Source organism: Rhinoraja longicauda, chromosome 20, assembly GCF_053455715.1.
Source record: "Rhinoraja longicauda isolate Sanriku21f chromosome 20, sRhiLon1.1, whole genome shotgun sequence".
In the NCBI taxonomy this organism is placed as follows: Eukaryota; Metazoa; Chordata; class Chondrichthyes; order Rajiformes; family Arhynchobatidae; genus Rhinoraja; species Rhinoraja longicauda.
The window spans coordinates 35,675,779-35,697,066 of record NC_135972.1 but is presented as its reverse complement, the minus strand read 5'-3'; the positions used below and the strand labels follow the sequence as shown (position 1 = coordinate 35,697,066).

At 41.0% G+C, this 21,288-nt stretch overlaps 1 protein-coding gene across 3 annotated transcripts in view; it reads right to left on the bottom strand.

The window, feature by feature from the left end:
* Positions 1-2,681: 2,681 nt before the first annotated feature.
* The window catches only part of LOC144603724 (ras-related protein Rap-1b), a 42,431-nt gene continuing 23,824 nt past the window's right edge, over positions 2,682-21,288 (bottom strand). For 2 of the 3 annotated variants that reach the window (XM_078417402.1, XM_078417400.1), the window contains 7 exons: positions 18,572-18,660; positions 15,819-15,887; positions 15,606-15,662; positions 14,155-14,295; positions 11,256-11,399; positions 7,863-7,974; positions 2,682-3,946 (listed from right to left, as the gene is read on the bottom strand). In XM_078417402.1, coding sequence (XP_078273528.1) covers positions 7,888-7,974; positions 11,256-11,399; positions 14,155-14,295; positions 15,606-15,662; positions 15,819-15,887; positions 18,572-18,628 — 555 coding nt within the window. In that variant the 5' untranslated portion in view covers positions 18,629-18,660 and the 3' untranslated portion in view covers positions 2,682-3,946; positions 7,863-7,887. Of the gene's footprint in view, positions 3,947-7,862; positions 7,975-11,255; positions 11,400-14,154; positions 14,296-15,605; positions 15,663-15,818; positions 15,888-18,571; positions 18,661-21,009; positions 21,165-21,288 lie in introns of all 3 variants that reach the window. The other variant, XM_078417401.1, reaches the window with a different exon arrangement.

The window sequence follows — 21,288 nt, the reverse complement described above, 5'->3', positions numbered from 1 at the left end:
ATTTTTTAAAAGGCGTATAATGTTGAAAAGATTTGTGGGAAGCTAGAGGCTTTTCAAAAACTACAGAAGGTATCTAAAATGGCAATATGAAAGTTAGCCAATAATATAAAAGAGGATAGCAAAGGTTTCTTCACATACATAAAGAGTAAGAGAGAGACGAGAGACATTGCACCGCTGGAAAAAGTCTCTTGAAAAGTGATAGCAGGGAATAAAGAAATAACAGATCAATTGAATTTGTTTTTTACGTCAATCTTCACAGTGGAAGACATCAGCAACGTGCCTGAAATTCAAGAGAGTCATGGGGCAGAAATGGAGTGGCTATTACCAAGAAGGTGCTTGGGAAGCTGAAAGGTCTGAAGATGGACAAGTAACCCGGATCAGATGGACTGCACCTCAGGGTTCTGAAATAGGTGCTCTAGAGATTGCAAAGGCGTTAGTAGTGACCTTTCAAGAATCACTAGAGTCAGAAGTGGTTCCATAGGATTGGAAAATTGCAAATATTACTCCACTGCTCAAGAAGGGAGCGAAGCGACAGAGTGGAGACTATAGGCCGCTTAGCCTGACTTCAGTGGTTGGTAAGACTTGAGTCCATTATAAAGGATGAGGTTTCCGAGTACTTAGAAACACATGATAAAATAGGCCGACATCAGGATGGTTTGGTGAAGGAGAGATCTTGCCTGACAAATCTGTTGGAATTCTTTGAGAAGGTAAATAGCAGGATAAACAAATGAGAGTCAGTGGATGTTGTTTACCTGGATTTTCAGAAGGCCTTTGATAAGGTGCGACACGTGATGCTGCTAAATATGAGAGCCCATGGTATTAAGGAGAAGATTGGTAGGTTAGCTGGAGGCAGAAGGCAAAGAGTGGCAATAAAGGGAGCTTTCTCCGGTTGGCTGCCAGTGACTAGCAGTGTTCCGCAGGGATCGGTGCTGGGGCCGCTACTTTTCAAGTTGTATATCAATGATTTGGATGAGTGAATTGAAGGCTTTATGGTGAAGTTTACAGATGATATAAAGACAGGTGGAGAGACAGGTAGTGTAGAGTAAGCAGGGACTCTGCAGAACGACTGGAGAGAATGGGAAAGTGGTCTAAGAAGTGGCACATGGAATACAGTCTAGCAAAGTGTGGGCTATTTTCTAAAGAGGGAGAGAATTTAGAAATCAGAGGTGCAAAGGGACTTGGGGATATTGTTCTAGCACTTTCCTCACAATTTAAAAGAATTAGAAGGTGTAGTATGTAACTGTAATCTCTGAAGTAAAGATTCTTACCAGAGTAAGAAATTCTGGTTTGTCCTGCACCTATTTTCTGTTTCTATGTTTCTATATGTCACCATTTATTAAATTCCTGGTTTGGATTTTTTTTTAAACACACAGCAGTAGCTCAATTCCCCAATTTCAAGTAATTGCCCCCGACCCCATATGCACACATTTCCTCCACTATCACTCTCCCCTTCCCACACTCATTTCCCATCTCCAAGTCTCCCAATTCCATTTTATTCCCCCTCCCAATCGCTTTATATCCAATCCTCTGGCTTTAAATTTCAATCTTCCTTTTCTCCCCTGATCAGATATTTTTTTGTCTCCTTTTCACCTCTAGTCCTTGGCACTTGCTTCGTTCAGTTTCCAATAACCCCCATCCCACTCCTGCATCCACCTATCATTTGCCAGGCATTGTCCCACCCCCACTTCTCTTTTCCAACTTTCTCCCCCAACTCTAATCAGTCTGAAGAAAGATCACAATCTAAAACATCCATCAATTCTCTCCACAGATGTTGGGTGACCTGAGTTCCTCAAGCCCTTTGGGTTTTGTTTAAGATTCCAGCATCTGCAGATACGTCGCTCAATTCCTGCCAGTTGTAAACGTGGGCAGACTTGGAAAGAATACTTATCCTATACAGTCTCAAAGGGAGAAATAACATTTGCGATTATCCTCCATTAGCATCCTAATCATCAAAATGGGAAATATGATGTTACTAATACAACCAACCTACCAGAATTAGACAGATCTAAACTGTTCCATTACGTTTCTTTTTGACAATTAGAGAATCTTAGTGACTACAGAACTTTTGAACCAAGTCTGACATCACAATTAATGGATTAGTTCCACAAATAATCACTTGCTTATAGGAGGCAATTTACAGTCATGCCAGAGCATATTAGTTCTTAAGTGGTAGGAGTATAATGGCAAAAGTTAGTCCTATAAAAGGAAAATGTGTGTAAAACCTTTCTTTCCCCAAAATTACAAAATGAGAGCAAAAACTATGTTTGCACGTTATAGAAAAGGCATACTTATAATTAAAGGGTTTACTAATGCAGGTGAATTTCTCCAGGGAAAGAGCAACGAAAATGTTTCCCCGACTCATTTCTATATTAATCAATTGGTTTTGTGGCACAGTACCAATGCAAGTACAAACTAAAAGTTGAAAGTAAACAATCAGATATAGCATTTTCCATCAATACCAAGCACAAAATATGCAGCCTGCTCCAAGGTGATGCTTTTAGAAACATAGAAAATAGGTGCAGGAGTAGGCCATTTGGCCCTTCGAGCCAGCACCGTCATTCAATACGATCATGGCTGATCATCCACAATCAGTACCCCGCTTAGATCAAAACTTCAAAAATGTAACCACTACAAATTCATGAACACACACACACACACAACAGTATTCATTGTACACAATGTTACCGTTACAAAAGTTAAACAGATACTTTATTTACTTGCAGTTAAAACATGACGAAACATTCAAGTGGCAGATAATCATAATGCAAGCCCTTGCACGGCAATCTAAATTTATGGAACTGAAGAGCTTATACAAATAATTGCACTCTATGGAAATTAAGGCTTTATAAGTTTGCATTTGGCTACCTTAAAGCATCTGTAGCATTAATTTTCAATTTCAAATACCGTGCCTCAATTCCTCAGATAATCTTCTATCCAAATATTAATGCTACAAAGCATCACGGCATTGTAAAATAAGATCAGCAGAACTTAGGCTATGTAACCAACTACACTGAAATAATTATTCTCACATTCACCATCAATACCCACAGTACTCTTCCACTTAGAAACATTTCAACAAAACAGTACACGCGTTTAACATAACCACTAACAGGCAATGTCTAATTCAATGTATATTTGGTACTGGTAATTACAAATATGCATAAGCAAGCAGAATTACAGTGAGAACCTACAGCTCAGGAGCATTTCAATCTCCAAACAAACTCGCAAAATCTTAAAATATGTTAAAATATATATTTCCGGATGTAGACCCGCACTGTACAATCCATATAAACATTGTTCCTTATGTAAACAAAAAGGAAACTCACAAGGAAAGACATTTTCTGAAAATGTTAACAGCTATTTAAAAGGCAATATTATAGAACAGACAAAATATAAATGAGACAAAACATACATATTCTATACATAGTAACTATTTCCACAGGTCATTTTAAAATAAAAAAAATAATTTTAATAGCTGTTTCAATTATCAGAGCGCAGTTATACACTTGAACAATTATCTTGCATCTCCATTTTAAAGAAGATACAAATATCAAATAAGCAGAGTTGGCTGCGAGAAATCATCTAAAGAGATCTTTGGACTTCCATCTAAATGATGCTAAAATAGTGGCGTTTTCAGTAAATTACAATTTTTCTTTGCCAAAAAAGGGATTTCTACTAATTATAAGTTTAATACAACATTGGTAAAAGGTATACTTCCTCCCATATGATCAGTAATAACACTGAAAGTAGGATACAGTTTAACAGTTGCCTACGAATAGAATGTTTTGAAGTAAAAAATAGCTTTCTGTTCTTTGTGCAAAATGACTTGGGAGCTTTCATCCGTTTGTTGAAAGATACCACCACAGGAAAGTCCATTTTTCAATTGTCATTGGGTTCAGTAAAGTGGAATGCTGGCACTGTCAAAATGAGAGATGGTTCATCAGATCTAGGAGGTAAAAAAGTGAAACTTTAGAAAAGTTCATTTTTTTGTTTTAAATAGGTGATTATGAAGACCCAAAAGCCAATCCTTTTGATGTCTGACCTGAAAATTATCAACCTTCTCAAAATTCACTTAAATATCTTTTTTTCAGAACCTATTTCCATTGTTTCATCCTTTTGATATAGTCATACGGCATAGAAAAAGGTCCTTCAGCTCAACACGTCCATGCCGACCAAGATGCCACATCTAAGTTGGTCCAATATTCCTGTATTTGGCCTACGTCCCTCTAATCCTTTCCGATCCATGTACCTGTCCAAGTGTCTTTTAAATGTTGTTATTTTACCTCCCTCAACTATCTCATCTAGCAGCTCATTCCATATACCCAGCACCCTTAATAAAAAAGTTGCCTCTCAGGTTCTTAAATCTTTCCTCTCTCACCTTAAACTTATGGCCTATGGTTCTCCATATCAATTACCCTTAGGTTTTTATCCACCGTAAGCTGGAATGAGTAGAGTCATGAGGATGATGCCAGGAATTGAGGGCCTGAGCTGTAGGGAGAGACTGGGCGGACTAGGACTTTCTTCCTTGGAGCGCAGGAGGCAGAGGGGTGATCTTATAGAGGTGTATATCATGAGGGGAATAAATAGGGTGGTTTTTACCCAGAGTAGGGGAACCAAGAACCCGAGGACACAAGTTTAAGGTGAGAGGGGATAGTTTTAATACAAACCTGAAGGGCAACTTTGTCCCGCAGAGGCTGGTGGGTAAATGGAATGAGCGGAGATGGTGCATCTTGGTCGATATGGGCAAGTTAGGCCGAAAGGCCCATTTCCGCTCTATATGACCTCTAGAAGATCAACCCTCATCCACCTACGTTCAAAGGAATAAAGTTCTCGCACAACCAGCCTTTCCCTGTAGCTCAGGCCCTCAAGTCCTGGAAACAGCTTCATAAATCTTCTCTGCACTCTTTTCAGCTTAATTACATAATTCAGTTATTCCACATTGTTACTTGAAATCTTCAGTACAAATAATAAATCAACTTGAATGCTTTCCCTATGTTTATATCAATATAAACCAATTTAAAATGTGTCTTAGGTGCTTTTCATTATCATCAATACATACTTATAGTTTCTAAAAACTTTCAAATAAATTAAAGTTCTCCCAAAACAATTTAATAATCAGGCTAATCAACATATCTTTGCTTTACTACATCTCTTCTGGCATTATGACCAGCATTTATATTAAAACTTTCAAAAAATTGTTTTTGTTTTACATTGAACAATTCTGCAAGTCTAGGACAAGAGAAATTAACCAGGGTCGGTGATGTTTTACACCACCTTCCACTGCTGGTCCAGCAGGCTGACTATCAGATGTAAAGTCTGACATCTTATGGAATTGAAACAAGCCATGGATCTGACATCTTGAAACAAGCCTGTTTCTTTAAAAGAACGGAAGCAGAAGGGGCCGGATGGGTGTGCATGAATGAGATTAAAGAAGGGAGGTTTTCTTTTTTTACACACACACACACACACACAATGTTATATGGTATTCAGTTTACACAGTTCAAAAAGTTTTCTGTATTAATAGCCAAGAAAAACGCAACTTTAATAGAGTTTCCTTTGGACAGAACATTCATCAGGTTTAAATTTAATGGAACCCTTCGGAATATTGGCAAACTGAGTCATTTGGCACCAATGGATGCACACATAAATTAGAAGAGAGGCACTTACTATGCCGTGTAAAACAAAATTGTCCTCGATGTCTCCTTTAAACTTTCCCCCTTTGACATTCAAGCTATGCTCACTAGTATTTGCCATTTCCACACTGGGGAAAAAAAATCTAATTGCCTACCCTATCCATTCCTCTCAATTTTATAAACATCGATCACATCTTCCCTCAGCCTCCGATGTTTTAGAGAAAACAATCCAAGTTTGGCCAACCTCTTCTTAAAGCTAATACCCTCTAATGCGGGGGCATCCTGGCAAACATCTGCGCTCTCCTAAGCTTCCAAACCAGTAATTGGGTGATCATAACTGCATACAATACTCTAAATGCGGTCTAATGAAAGTTTTACAAAGCTGTGACACGAGTTCCTGACAATGCTCTGACTGATGAAGGCAAGCAGACCAAACGCTTTCTTTGTCATTCTATCTACCTGTGTTGCTACTTTCAAGGAGCTATGGACTTTGAACACTAGACCCCTCTGAACATTAGTGTTGTTAAGGATCTTATCATTAACTGTATACTTCCTCCTTACATTTCACTTCCCAAAGTGCAACAATCTGCATGGTTTAAACTCTCTCTGCTATTTCTGTCCCACATCTGTAACTGATCTATATCCTGCTCTATCCTTTGACAAACCTCTTCACAGTCTGCAACTCCACCAATTTCTGTGTCTTCTGCAAACTTGCTAACCAACCCATCTACAGTTTTGTTCAAGTCATTTAGATAGATCACAGGAAGCAGAGATCCAAGCACTGATCCCTGTGGAACACCACTGGACACAGACCTCTAGCCAAAATAACACCTTTCCACCACTACTCTGACTTCTATGGGTAAGCCAATTGTGAATCCAAAACATTTACAAGGGGCTTTTGAGGAAAATAAAGTGATATCTCTATATCACTTCTTTAATTTCATCCTCGTAAATCTTTTTGACGTATATTTACAATCTCTCCTTTCATCCAAGGTCTCCTTACTTGCCATAGTTGTGCACTTGTCTCTCCTTAATTACTTCAAATTACTAGAACATGGTCCTCTGGTCCAGAACTCTGATCGTCTAGTTTTTAAAAACAAACTCTTGCATGTCAAATTGTGTACTTTCCTCCCCTCCCACCCCCTCCGAAGTCCAGCTGAATTCTTTAGCAAACCTCTAGGAGTACAGTGGGAAGCATATTGATTGGTTGCATCATGGCTACCACTGGCTAAAAGGTAGAGAAGACAGAGAATAATTACATCCAGATTTTAAAATAGTGTCTTCCCATCAAACACCAGGGAACTGTACCACCCTGCACAACCACAATTCAGCAATGAACTACTAAGGCTACTAAGGATTTTGCATTATTATGGTTGCTTCACATACTTTGGTTTTTACACTGTTCTAGTCTGGTTAACTTAGAATGAGCGATAATTTATTGTTGTTGCTGCTGCTGCTAATATGCCTGTAACACTGCAGCGAGAAAGAGTTCCATCATTCCCATTCATATCTGATGCACGTGACAAATAACCACTCTTGATCTTGATTCTTATTCATAACTATCTTAAAAGGAGTTGTGACCACTGTTTCCAAAATCTCTCCAAATGAAACACCAGCTGGTTTGCCAATACAAGGACCAATATGGTCCCTCCTCCAGTTGAATTGTCCATGCACATTTTCAGGAAACACTCTTGGAGGCACCCGACAACTTCTGTCCTCTCTAACCGCTTGCATTAGTGAAGACCCAGTCAATACAGGGGAAGTTAGAATCAGCACTATGACAACCCTATTGTTTTTATATCTTTCCATAGTCTACATGTCGTCCCGGCTATTGGGAGGCCCAACGTATAATTCCATCAGAGTGATTGCACCTTTCTAATTTTTGAGCTCTATTGATATTACCTCACTGGCCACGTGGGTTTTCTCTAGGAACTCTTGTTTCCCACCACATTCCAAAGATTTGCAGGCTTGTAGGTTAATTGGCTTCGGTAAAATTGTAAATTGTCCCTCGTGTGCAGTATAGTGTTAGTGTAGGGGGATCGCTGGTCGACGCGGTCTCGGTGTGCCGAAGGCCCTGTTTATGCGCTGTATCTCGCAACTAAACTAAGATATAAACTACATACTTGGGTGGAGAAATGACAATCTCCCTAATATATGTGATATATAGCATTTTCTTTTCTCCTCACACAAAACTATCAATTCACAGTTGCATGTAATTTTTTTTTATACCTGCTTCAGTTAAAATAGGACTGTATTAAAGCAGCTGGCATTTTGCTGGTTTTGGAGGTCTTCCAGAAACTGGTGATTTTCTGTTGATTTGTCGGACCAGATCATAAAAAATCTGTTAAAAAAAATCAAAGGTAAACTGTAAGCTATGAAGCCAAACATATGATTTTCACAATGTCCCAAAATGTTTTTCTTTCAAGTCTTCAGGCTGTTTAAAATGACCCAACCCATGGCAGAATCATTAGAAACAAGGTTTTCCCTTATTAGTGCAATTTTGGTTACATATTTCCATAATACTCTATTCAATTGAAACAAAGGTTTTTACAATTCAATTGGTCACATGAACAAAGTGCACTGATTGTATCATCCAGTCCTCAAGTTCTTTCACCCAAACATCTGAATTCACAACTTTGCTGAATTTGTATACAAATAAATTTCTTTACATACGTTTCTTTTTAGAAGAAAATGAACCAAACATTTTCACAAAGATAGACACAAAAAGCTGGAGTAACTCAGCGGGACAGGCAGCATCTCTGGAGAGAAGGAATGGGTGACGTTTTGGATCGAGACCCTTCTTCAGACTGGTTAGGGATAAGGAAAACGAGAGATATAGACGATGATGTAGAACAATGAATGAAAGATATGCAAGAAAGTAACGATGATAAAGGAAACGGGCCATTGTTAGCTGTTTGTTGGGTGAAAACGAGAAGCTGGTGCAACGGGTGGGGGAGGGATAGAGAGAGAGGGAATGCCGGGGCTACCTGAAGTTAGAGAAATCAATATTTGTACCACTGGGCTGTAAGCTGCCCAAGTGAAATACGAGAAGCTGTTCCTCCAATTTGCGTTTAGCCTTACCCTGACAATAGAGGAGACCTAGGATAGAAAGGTCTGTGTGGGAATGGGAAGGAAAATTAAAGTGTTTAGCAACCGGGAGATCAGGTAGGTTCAGACGGACTGCGCGAAGGTGTTCAGCGAAACGATCACCTAATCTACGTTTGGTCTCCCCGATGTATAAGAGTCCACATCTTGAACAACAGATACAGTAGATGAGGTTAGAGGAGGTGCAAGTGAAGTTCTGCCTAACGTGAAAGGACTGTCGAGGTCCCTGGAGAGATTCGAGGAAGGAGGTATAGGGACAGGTGTTGCATCTTCTGCGGTTGCAGAGGAAGGTACCTGGGGAGGGGGTGGTTTGGATGGGATGGGATGAGTTAATCAGGGAGTTGCGGAGGGAACGGTCTCTGCGAAAGGCAGAAAGGCGTGGAAATGGGAAGATGTGACTTGTGGTGGGATCCCGTTGGAGGTGGCGAAGGTTTCAGAGGATTACGTGTTGTATGCGACGGCTGATGGGGTGGAAGGCAAGGACTAGGGGTCTCTGTCTCTGTTGCGACTAGGGGGAGGGGGAGCAAGGGCGGAGCTGCAGGGTACCGAGGAGACACGAGGGCTCATCTATGATGGGAGAGGGGAACCCTCATTCCTTAAAGAATGAGGAAACATTTTCGCAATATCCCAATAAAAGATTCTTATTGCAAGGCATTTGATGTTTTAAATAAAATACATATATTTAAAAACAAAGTAAACATAATAGAATTCATTAAGGTGCAGTCTGTTTAAGCCTTGCATAATCTTCTTCACTGGTACCATTTTACATATGCAATTTTTCACCATATGCAATAAATTGCTGGTATGTGAATCAAGTTTAATAGATGCAGTGGATAAATTGTCATTGTAAATAAGAGACGTAGAAAAAAAAGACCAGTTGGTCTTCACCAAGAGAACTATGTCCAATACTAACACAGTGCTTCAGCAAAGATATTTAGTCCTGTAGAAGATGCAGAGTTTATTGCAATATTGAAAAAGTGAAAACTGCTAAAGTTTAACATCTGATGTCAACACAGAACTGTTAACATTTCAGGTTGATGGCATCTCATTATATCTTTAAATGGCTGTAGAGATCAGAAAAGCTGGGTTTCTACTAAACAGAGGAGAAAATGTTAAAACAAGATTTAATAGGGATAGTCAAAATCTAGGGGTTTTGAAAAATAGACAGATAAACTTTCTACTCTTCCTGTTGGTAACTAGAGGATACAGATTTAATGTGTTAATCAAAACAAAATCAGGAAAGAAACTTGGCAGGTGTCATTATGATCTGAAAAACATCAATTTCCAAGAGGATGTACACATGAAAGAACTTTGCAGGCCATTTCGGAAGCAAAAGAATTGGAATAATTAGATAATTTTATTTCAAACAAAACAGACAACAGTTACGATGTATGGGTGTCTCCTGCACTATTTGATTCGAAGCAGATGATTTGAACAAAGCAAATGAAAATAAAAAAATCCATCTACTGGAAAACTAGGAAGGCCTATGCCAAATAAAATGTAATACAAAGCCGTGTGATGAGATTCATTCTGATAATAAGGAAGAGAGGCACTAGAAACTAATGGAAAGTTGAAATAGGGTGCAAAATCTAAGGAGATCTACCCATTTCTGCCTATTTGACCAAAAGCACAAGATCACATAGAAGAAGAAATCTATGTTAAATGAAAATGAAATAATTCTGGAAATACAGGTTGTGCAGCATCAGGGGTATGTGGCTCGTGGTAAGATCCCGTTGGAGGTGGCGAAAATGGCAGAAGATCGCATATGCTGTATGCGATAGCTGAAGGGGTGGTGGGGTGTTGCAGTTTACACCCCAGTGGTATGAATATTGACTTCTCTCACTTCAAGTAACCCTAGCTTTCCCTCCCTCATTGTTTTGCTGTTTGATTGTTCAGTGCTCTTCAAGAATGGATATAGTATTATGACAGTACATTGGTCCGATCCATCGATTGCCATTTGGCACACTCATCAAAGACATGGACAAAGCCTGGTTCAATAGTCTATCCATTAATCTGCATTAATAGTCTGTCCATTAATGCAACAAATCAAGTGCATTTCCAATATCAGGGCACAAGTAGTACACACGTGCAGCTATCGATGCATACAGACTATAAAGATAAGAGAAGGAAATACCAATGCCTGTAAACCAAACACCATTCTGCCATACCACAAAAGCTGGAAATATTCTAAAACGTGGCCTATTGATGCTCTCGCAGTACACGTCAATAAATAGAGTATGACGTGCTCATTTAAGCCCCACTCCAGCCAGAGCAAGATTGATCTGCGATCAATAATGCATCAAAAAATTAATTTCAACACATTCCACAAATATATTTAATTCTTCAACCAAGGGCAAAGTAATGGCATTGTTGCAAGTATCAGACATGTCCAATTTGTTCAAATCTTAATCAACAACAGGAGTGGCGATCTCCCCAACGGTATGAGCAGCTATTTAAGGCAACACACGGGATTGAAGATTATTTTGAATGTTAATGTATGGAGAAGAGAGGACACACCTCATTAACATTAATCTTTGACTTTGCAGAGGATTCTAGAAAGGCACAGTTACACCACTGTCTTGCTAGGTTCTGTCCTTGCTCCTTTCCAACTACCCGCTCGTCCTCCAAGTCACACTTATTGCCAACCAAAATCATTGGCACCTGGAAGTAAAAAGTTCAATTATTAAAAGCTAAAAACATTGTATAAAAATTATAAATTCACATGCATTTCTTACTTTTCTTTATTAAAATGCACTAAGTAGCAATTTGTAAATTAATTACAAATAGTTATGACCAGAAGCAAAATGTTATCAATGGATACATTTATTATAATTGTTAATATGCCAGAGAACACACACGCAAATGGACAATCAATATTTTTAACCCAATATTTTAGGATTGATCAGAAACATTTACTGGCAATAACTTAGATTTTGTTAGTAATTTCCTGCTGAAATATTCTGTTCAGAGAAAAAGCTTACAGACAATTTAAGTTTAAAATCCAAAATTTCCAAAGATCAAGTTACATGTTGAGAAAATGTCCTGTGGCAGGAATTGGAATTTGATCTTTTTTTAAGAGATACAGCGCGGAAACAGGCCCTTCGGCCCACCGGGTCCGCGCCGCCCAGCGATCCCCGCACACTAACACTATCCTACACACACTGGGGACAATTTTTACATTTGCCCAGCCAATTAACCTACATACCTGTACGTCTTTGGAGTGTGGGAGGAAACCGAAGATCTCGGAGAAAACCCATGCAGGTCATGGGGAGAACGTACAAACTCCGTACAGACGGCGCCCATAGACAGGATCGAACCTGAGTCTCCGGCGCTGCATTCGCTGCAAGGCAGCAACTCTACCGCTGCGCCACCGTGCCATTGGATGCAGATTTTTTTGGGTATTTTACAAAACATATGTAACAGGATCACCGTGCTGCTTCATCAATATCTCTTTGGAACCCGAATGTGAAGTGGACTTTCCAGGTAAGACTTGGCGACCCTGGGCCAGGCAACCAGATAAGATCCTTTATATTGGTACAAAGCCTCTGTTGCAACCCTGCAGTAACAAAATCAAACAATGGAGCTTGTCGTCCAAGACCATCTCCTTTGTTCTAATCCAGAGCACATTTGAAGCACTAATTGTCATTTCCCCCCCGCAATGTTTAATGTGAAGTGAATTGCATGTCCTATCGTTCTGACTGAAATTAAAATGCTTTCCTCAAAATTCTGCAGGCTTGCACTGCCATTCTATCAGAAATGGCTGATTACATGCTCAAATCCATTTTCCTGTCTAATCCTCGTACACCTATGTGGAAAATAGATCAAATTAATGCAGTCTTGAACTTAAATATTGAAAGTAAATAACTACAAATTCTGAAGAATATCCACTACCCTTCAAAGGCAAAAATTTCCTTTCATAAATTCATATTGACTTTGTTTAATCCTGTTAATGTTTTCCATGTGTTATCACGTCCTTTGTATAGGACACTAGTATTTTCCCTACTATTGATGTTAGGTCTGTAGTTTTCTGGTCTCAGTTTTTTTCTTTGGCCGATTCTTTTTGAAAGAGTTGGGGCTAAATTTGCCACTATCCAATTTACAGGAATTATTCTATAATCTACAGTGTTTTAACGATGAAAACCAATGCATCCACCATTTCTACTAGTTATGGCTTCTTCCTTTGGCCCAATGATTTATTGGCTATTGACACATTTCTACAGCTCTATTTATTTGAGCTAGAATTAATTTCCAATAATTCCAGTGGAATTATGAGAGGCATGGATAGGTAGTCAGAACCTTTTGTTCCAGGGTGGAAAGGTCAATGACTAGAAGGCACTGCTTTAAGATAAGAACAGCATAGTTTAAGGATGATGTTTGGGGCAAGTAAGTGGCGGGTCCTGGAATGTGTTGCCAGGGGTAGTGGAGGAAGCAGACATGAAAGTGATGTTTAAGATGGTAACATGTGTATGGAGGGATTGGTAGGGGGTGAGGGGATAATATGAATCATGTGCTAACAGCAGGATCATGTTCGGCACAGACATTTTGGGCCAAAGGGCCTGTCCTGTGCAGCACTTTTCTATGTTCTTTGTTCTACGTTCCACATTATCATTAGACTTATGGTTCACAATGATGAGAAGATATTTGTGTCCTCTTCTGCGAATAAGTGTTCCCAATATTGCGTGGCACTATGCGTCAATTTTTACAGGAAACTTCATTAACTCAGTTGTTTGAAGATCAAATTAACCGTTTTCAGCACAATTTAAAAAGTTGAGGCCACCAATTTTCACTGATTTTTCCTTTGGGGCTTGGGTCGCGGACATTTCACCGTCCGGCGCGGCCTAAAATAGGCCGCGGGATTTTTCTCTGCTGGGCGGGGGCTTCAATGTCGGGAGCCACGACCGCCCCGACGTGCAGCAACAGCGGCAGCGTGTTCGCCCGCCCCGGATCGCGGGGCTTGGGTCGGCCCGCTGCGGACCTTTCATCGTCCGGCGCGGCCTGCAACCACAACAACCTGACCGCGGGAGAAGACGGCAGGGGAAGGGAAAAGACATTGTGGCCTTCCATCACAGTGAGGAGAGGACTGGAGGAGACTCACTGTGATGGATGTTTCTTTTTTTGTGTGTTTTTGGGGTTGTGTAATTTGCCTATTTTAATGCTTTATTGTGTAATCTGCCTAATTTAATGCTTTTATTGTTGGACTGTGGGTGACTGAATTTCGTCCAAAAAAATCGTTTTTTTGGATGACAAATAAAGCTATCTTGAATCTTGAATCTTGATCTTAATGTTTTATAACACAACAAGCATATCTGCCCCACAACAGAAGCAATCATTTCCATTACAGGGTTGATCAAAGCAAAAAGCAATATTAGAAATTTCTGAATTAGATTTTCCCACAACAAGCTGGTTGCACACTTACATCATCAGTATCCTTGACCCTAAGAATTTGCTCTCTCAGGTCTTGCAAGTCATTAAAAGTTGATTGTGCTGTTATAGAAAATACTAATGCAAAACCTTGTCCATTTTTCATGTATAGATCTCTCATTGCAGTAAATTGCTCCTGTAATTAAAAAATGGCTGTATCATTCTGCAGTTTTCAGTTTCTTTAAACATTTAATAAATGCTGTTTACATTAATAAATATTACAGTGCAATTATATGCATACCAGTGAAAAAAACTGCTCGTAAAACTGCATTTCATGAGAGAGAGTGAGAAATAAAAACTTTTCTATAATGTTTAGGTTAAACCTTAGCTTTCCAAATGTTTATATATATTTAAAAAATCAGTGGTTCAGGTCAGGCCAATGATCAAATCATATTCAGACTAACTGCCAGCTAATCCTGGACTTAATCTGGTGACTCAAAATCACGCTGGTTCCAAGTACTTTTCTCTTTGGGTATATTAACCCAAGCTGCCCACCTAATCTCACCAAAGTTGAAACCAAGATTTGCTTATTTTTGAACCCTAGTGCTTTGTAATAAAGCCAATGCCAAAGTACCTATCTAATTCTGGCTCAATATGCATGTTTGCTTTTGTATTTCATGAATCACCTATCCAGATCCCTCTACATACAAAAAATCCCCTTCTATTCCTCCATTCAAAACGCATAACCTTTCATCTTTCCGAATTGCATCCCAGCTACCAACATATTATCTACCTTTTATATCTACCTTTTATATCTTGTTGATATACCTTTGCAGAATCTCTACATTCTCAGCAGTCAAAAACTGGTTAAAAAGCAGACAATAGACAATAGATGCAGGAGGAGGCCATTCGGCCCTTCGAGCCAGCACCGCCATTCAATGTGATCATGGCTGATCATTCTCAATCAGTACCCCGTTCCTGCCTTCTCCCCATACCCCCTGACTCCGCTATCCTTAAGAGCTCTATCCAGCTCACTCTTGAATGCATTCAGAGAATTGGCCTCCACTGCCATCTGAGGCAGAGAATTCCACAGATTCACAACTCTCTGACTGAAAAAGCTTTTCCTCATCTCAGTTCTAAGTTTCATCAGAGTTTTGTAGTATAAGATGAGGCTCAGGAACATGAACAAATATTTTAAGATGGAAACCAAATGAGTACGCAAGAGGGAATAAAAAAAGAAAAACGACAAGGCTGACATCAACTTGCAGCAGAACCAATTCTGCAACTTTACATTATCTTCAAAAAGCAACTGGCCAGAAGGATTCCTAAATGGGTGGAACCTGGGCAAATCAAAGCTGGAAAAAAAACTAATGAAACCACAATATGGCACTTCTATTTTCAAAAGCCCAAGAAAAGGCAAATGCAATTAAAGACAATCATGAAATATAGACCTAAATGAATCAAAAGGCTGTTCATCTGATGAATATTTTATGCAATATTTTTTACCGTTCCAGCTGTATCCAGGATTTCAAGCATACATTGTTGTCCATCTACTTCAACTTGCTGTCAGAAAGAAAAAAAATGGAATGAATAAAAATGAACCTAACTGTGTCCAATTACCAACTTCACAGACAGAGGTACTTTTACAATAATGAATTTTAAAATCATGATCCTTTCTTTGATGAAGCATTCAAAAGATTGACTTCATTGTAAACTCACCTTTCTGTAGGAATCCTCTATTGTTGGATCATATTTTTCCACAAATATTCCTTGAACAAATTGTACAGTCTGCAAAACAACATAATGGCATGGCATTATCAAAAAGATATGAGCTTACAGTTTGAGCTCCAGACATTATCGCCATATCACAATGTGAAATCATAACCTTGATTAAAGGCTAGCATTTGAGATGCAAAGTATTTTTCGCAAACACATGGACATATACATCAACCAGGGGGAATTATACTGCAAGATCACAGAGTAGAACTTAAACATAAGAAAGGGATGACTTTAGGAAAATAACTGCAGATGCTGGTACAAATCAAAGGTATCACAAAATGCTGGAGTAACTCAGCAGGTCAGGCAGCATCTCAGGAGAGAAGGAATGGGTGACATTTCGGGTCGAGACCCTTCTTCAGACTGATGTCAGGGGGGCGGGATTGGTCAGTTAGGTCCATTTTTATTCATTCCTGGTTAGGGATAAGGGAGACGAGAGATAGAGACGACGATGTGTAGAGTTAATGAACAATGAATAAAAGATATGCAAAAACGTAATGATGATAAACAGGCCATTGTAAGCTGTTTGTAGGGTGAAATGAGAAGCTAGTGAGACTTGGGGGGTGGGGGGGGGGGGGGGTATAGAGAGGGAGGGAATGCCGGGGCTACATGAAGTGTGAGAAATCAATATTCATACCACTGGGCTGTAAGCTGCCCAAGCGAAATACGAGATGCTGTTCCTCTAATTTGGATTCTCTTGGAAATAAAGCTTAAAACTATGAAGAGGGTACAGTTGATTAGGAGGAGACTTAGGACAGAAAGGTCTGTGTCGGAAACCTCGCTCGGCCCACTTGACCTACCTGATCTCCCGGTTGCTGGACATTTTAATTCTCCTTCCCATTCCTACACAGACCTTTCTGTCCACACGTGTGGCTGCGCCTAACGGCTGCGGCTCTCTGGCAGTCTGTTTGTCTTTTTTCCTTTTTTTTTTGTTTGTTTCGGTGTTGGGATGGTTTTTGTTTCTGTTTTTGGCTCTGTATGTGCGTGGCGGGGGGGGGGTGGGGTGGGGCGGGGGAAACCTTTCTTTTATTAGGTCTCTTCCCCGGGGCGCAGCTCGGCCGCGGGGCCTTCCATCGCCCGCGGGGCCTTCCATCGCCCGGCGCGGCTCGGCCGCTGGACTTAACATCGCCGGCGCGGTTCGGCCGCAGGACCTAACAGTGCCCGGCGCGGCGCGGCTCTGCCGTGGGGCCTTCCATCGCCCGATACGGCCGCGGGATGGTTCTGCGCTCGGTGCGACTCGGCCGCGGGGCCTTCCAACGCCCGGTGCGGCTCGGCCGCGGAACGGTTCAGTGCCCGGCGCGGCCGCGGGGCCTTCCATCGCCCGGCGCGGCTCGGCTGCGGGACTTAACATCGCCGGCGCGGCTCGGCCGCGGGTCGTTTCAGTGCCCGGTGTGGCTCGGCCGCGGGACTTAGCAGCGGCCGCGGGGCCTTCCATCGCCCGGTGCGGCTCGGCCGCTGGACTTAACATCGCCGGCGCGGCTCGGCCGCGGGACGTTTCAGTGCCCAGTGCGGCTCGGCCGCGGGACTTAGCAGCGGCCGCGGGGCCTTCCATCGCCCGGCGCGGCTCGGCCGCTGGATTTAACATCGCCGGCGCGGCTCAGCCGCGGGACGTTTCAGTGCCCGGTGCGGCTCGGCCGCGGGGACTTCCATCCCCTTGCAGGGGCTGTGCGTGTCGGTCGCCTCGGTAGGGGTCGAGCTGCCTGTCCGTGGGCGCGGGGGGAAGAGAGTGGAAGAGAGTGGAAGAGAGTGGAAGTTTTGTTGCCTTCCATCACAGTGAGGGGGTGCTTGGAGTCACTGTGATGGATGTTTGTGTTGGGGTCGTGTGTCCTGTGTTCTTTTCTTTTTTGCTGTGTCTTGTGACCGAATGACAATAAAGTTCTATTATACTGTTATAGGTATATTTTTCTTAGACGTAGAGTGGAATAGGGAATGAGCTGTCAGAGTAGGTGCAGGTAGGCAGCAACAACATTTAAGATGCATCTTTACAGGTATTTGATGAGTAGGGAACAGAGGGATATAGAATTAATGCAGGCAAGAACCAGGGGCCACAGTCCAAGGATAAAAGGGAGGCCATTTAAAACTGAGATGAGAAAAACCTTTTTCATCCAGAGAGTTGTGAATTTGTGGAATTCTCTGCCACAGAAGGCAGTAGAGGCCAATTCACTGGATAAATTTAAAAGAGAGTTAGATAGAGCTCTAGGGGTTAGCAGAATCAAGGGATATGGGGAGAAGGCAGGCACAGGTTACTGATTGTGGAAGATCAGCCATGATCACAATGAATGGCGGTGCTGGCTCGATGGGCCAAATGGCCTTCTCCTGCACCTATTTTCTATGTAAGTGGATTAAGTACATATAGGCACAGTGGCTACCATGGACAGGATGGGTCAAAGGGCTTGTTTCAATGCTGTACAACTCAATTACCAAAACTCGGAATCGCTACTTTTTATGCTTATCAGAGGTCCAATCACATCTACTTGAGCAGTAAGATATCAACAACTAGTTTGGGAGAAAGGGACAGCAGGTTGAGCGGGGTGGGGTGGGTGAGCAAGAGAGAGAGAGAGAGAGAGAGGGGGGTTTGGGGAGGGGGTGGAGGAAGAGGACAGGGGAGGCAAGCCATTACACAGATAGTTATGAAGACTGCCATAGAAGTGTGATTAATTCAAGGGAAAAAAATCATGAACAATGACAGGACTCACCAAAGCTGATTTTCCAACACCTCCTGAACCAAGGACCACCAGCTTATACTCGCGCATTGTGTAGCGTATTCAATGAACAGTTCTTCTTGCTGCCCAAAGAAAAGTTAGATTTGTACTTCTTGTTGAATAAAATAAGATTTAACAGTAGAGTTGCCAAAATATCATAGAAATTGGAATCCAAAAGCACATCATTTAGTTCAACAAATCCATCCCAGATGCAAACACAAGTGTCCATACACACGCCGATCTAAATATGTCACCATCATTTACTATTTTCAGCCTTGTATTTACATAGATTCCTCTTAAGTACATCCATAATATTATCCTTAGCTCTTATCCGAGAGTGTAAATGCCATGGTCTAAATAATTTCAGTATAAAGATCTTTCTTCCAAATTTCTTATTGGTTGTATTAATGATTCATATTTATGAACAACTGGACTGGTTCTTTGTAATTCAACAATTTATTTGGATCCCTTTTATACATTTGGAAGGGGACCAAATATTTTAATTTATATCATTATTATCCTCATTACCCTCAGCTTGTATGTTCCTAGTATTCCCCTTCTCCTCTAAGCCATTTAGAAATATTTAAGTAATATGCGGCCTTCCAACAGTCTGAAGAAGGGTCTCGACCAGAAACGTCACCCATTCTTTCTCTCCAAGATGCTGCCTGACCTGCTGAGTTACTCCAGCATTTTGTGATACCTTCTGTGTGGCCTCCAAAACTTTTCTACCAAAACGCATTCAGTTGCTTTGGTCTGTAAGAGTCATTTGATAATTAACTGTACCCTCTTCATAGTTTTAGCCTTTACTTCCAAGAGAATCCAAATAATTTATGTAAAGAGTGAACATGCACAATGCCATGCAAAGTAATTTTCCTTAATTCCTAATGTTTTGTTGATAATTGTTTTCTAGTCCTTTATGTGCCCCATTACTTACTATTTTATCAAAAGGCCAAAGATATACGATGTTGGGATTTATCCATTACAGGTGCATCATCCTCCAATGACAATTCATATCAAATGGGAAAATTATATTTTAAGAGATTAAATTATAGAATCAGAATAATACAATTGTAAAGGACAGAAATAGATCTTTCAATCCACTTTATCAATGAGGACCGTGATGTCAATCAATGCAAATCAATTTGCCCACATTAGGCCTTTATCCCTTGATACCTTTCTTGTCCAAATGCATTTTAAACATTGCCACTGTATCTGCCTCTACCAGAAACTGCAGGAAAAATCTACCAGTTTTGCAGTGTTAATGGGTGACATTTCCCATCATGCATGTGGAAGTGAAAGTGGTAAACCACTTGGCAAATTCCCCAGTACTTATGCGAGGGTATCTGCACACTAATCCAACAACAGGCCAACCCCGACTAAAGAACATTCAATTTTAATTAGACCTCCAAGGAAGATTGCTTTCGTGATGTTAAATTAGATTGAATGTTAATCACAATTTTTTTTCAAACTCTATTGTACAATTAAGAGCTTTTGAGGGGGCAGGGACACATAGAAGCATTTTAAAATGACAAATCAATAAAAACGATGTTTGGCTTTGCTGATTTCCAGTTTTATTTCAGCCATCTTCACAGCAGGGACCATCTATGTGATACTGCATAGGCCCAGCTTGTCTGAAGAAGGGCCCCGACCCAAAATGTCACCCATTTCTTCTCTCCAGAGATGCTGCCTGTCCCGCTGAGTTACTCTAGCACTTTGTGTTTCACTTTAGAAAAGATTTACAGTTGTCTCCAATTTCAATAAATATTTCAATCGTTTATTAGGAAATGATTTCAACTTATACGTTCTTTCGCTCTAGTTGTTCTAGTGCTAATCCGTTAGTCATTCGGCGGCAGGACCAGGAACCCACTCGAAGGTTGCCGGACGGCAGGACCAGAAACCAACCAAAGGCTCGTCGGACGGCGTAAACCGAGGAAGCAGGAGATGCCGGGCGCGATGAGTGGGCCGGTAGGAAGGTGAACCGGGGTAATACCTCCAGCGCCTTAAAGGTCAGCTGCAGGAGGAGCCACCAACACAAAGATGGCCGGGCGAGGAGAGGAGAAGGACGTCAATTTGCAGGAACAGCTCCAGTACTCCAAGCACGCAGGCTGACCGGACTTTGGACTCTCAACAATGGAGCCAAAAAAAGGCAGCGTCAGCATGTGTAATATATGCAAAATGAATTTCACTCTGCAGTTGCACATATGACAAATAAAGTACCATTGCACCATTATGGACCTCATCATTTTGGATCCAGTCATATTTAACAGCAAGTTCACTTGGCTGCATTCAAAGGCAAATTCAAAATTTTACTATGTATCAAATGGGCAGTTTGCTGAACCCTGCAAATTCCAGGCCATCGTTATTGGTTACATGAATATAAAAAGAAACTGCAGATACTGGAACTCTAAATTAAAAACTGAAAATGCTCCAACCATTCAGTCTGAAGAAGGGTCTCGAGCCGAAACGTCACCCATTCCTTCTCGCCTGAGATGCTGCCTGACCCGCTGAGTTACTCCAGCATTTTGTGTCTACCTCCAACCATTCAGCAGATCATTTGACATTTCATGTCAAAGACACTTCATCGAAACTGGTAAAGATCAAAAACAAGCAATAGCAATGCTAGTTTCACCCTCTTTACAATTTAAAACTTTATTTTTCCTTTTCCAAAGTAGCTTCCTTAACCTGAAAAATCAACATTTCTCGTTCCACGG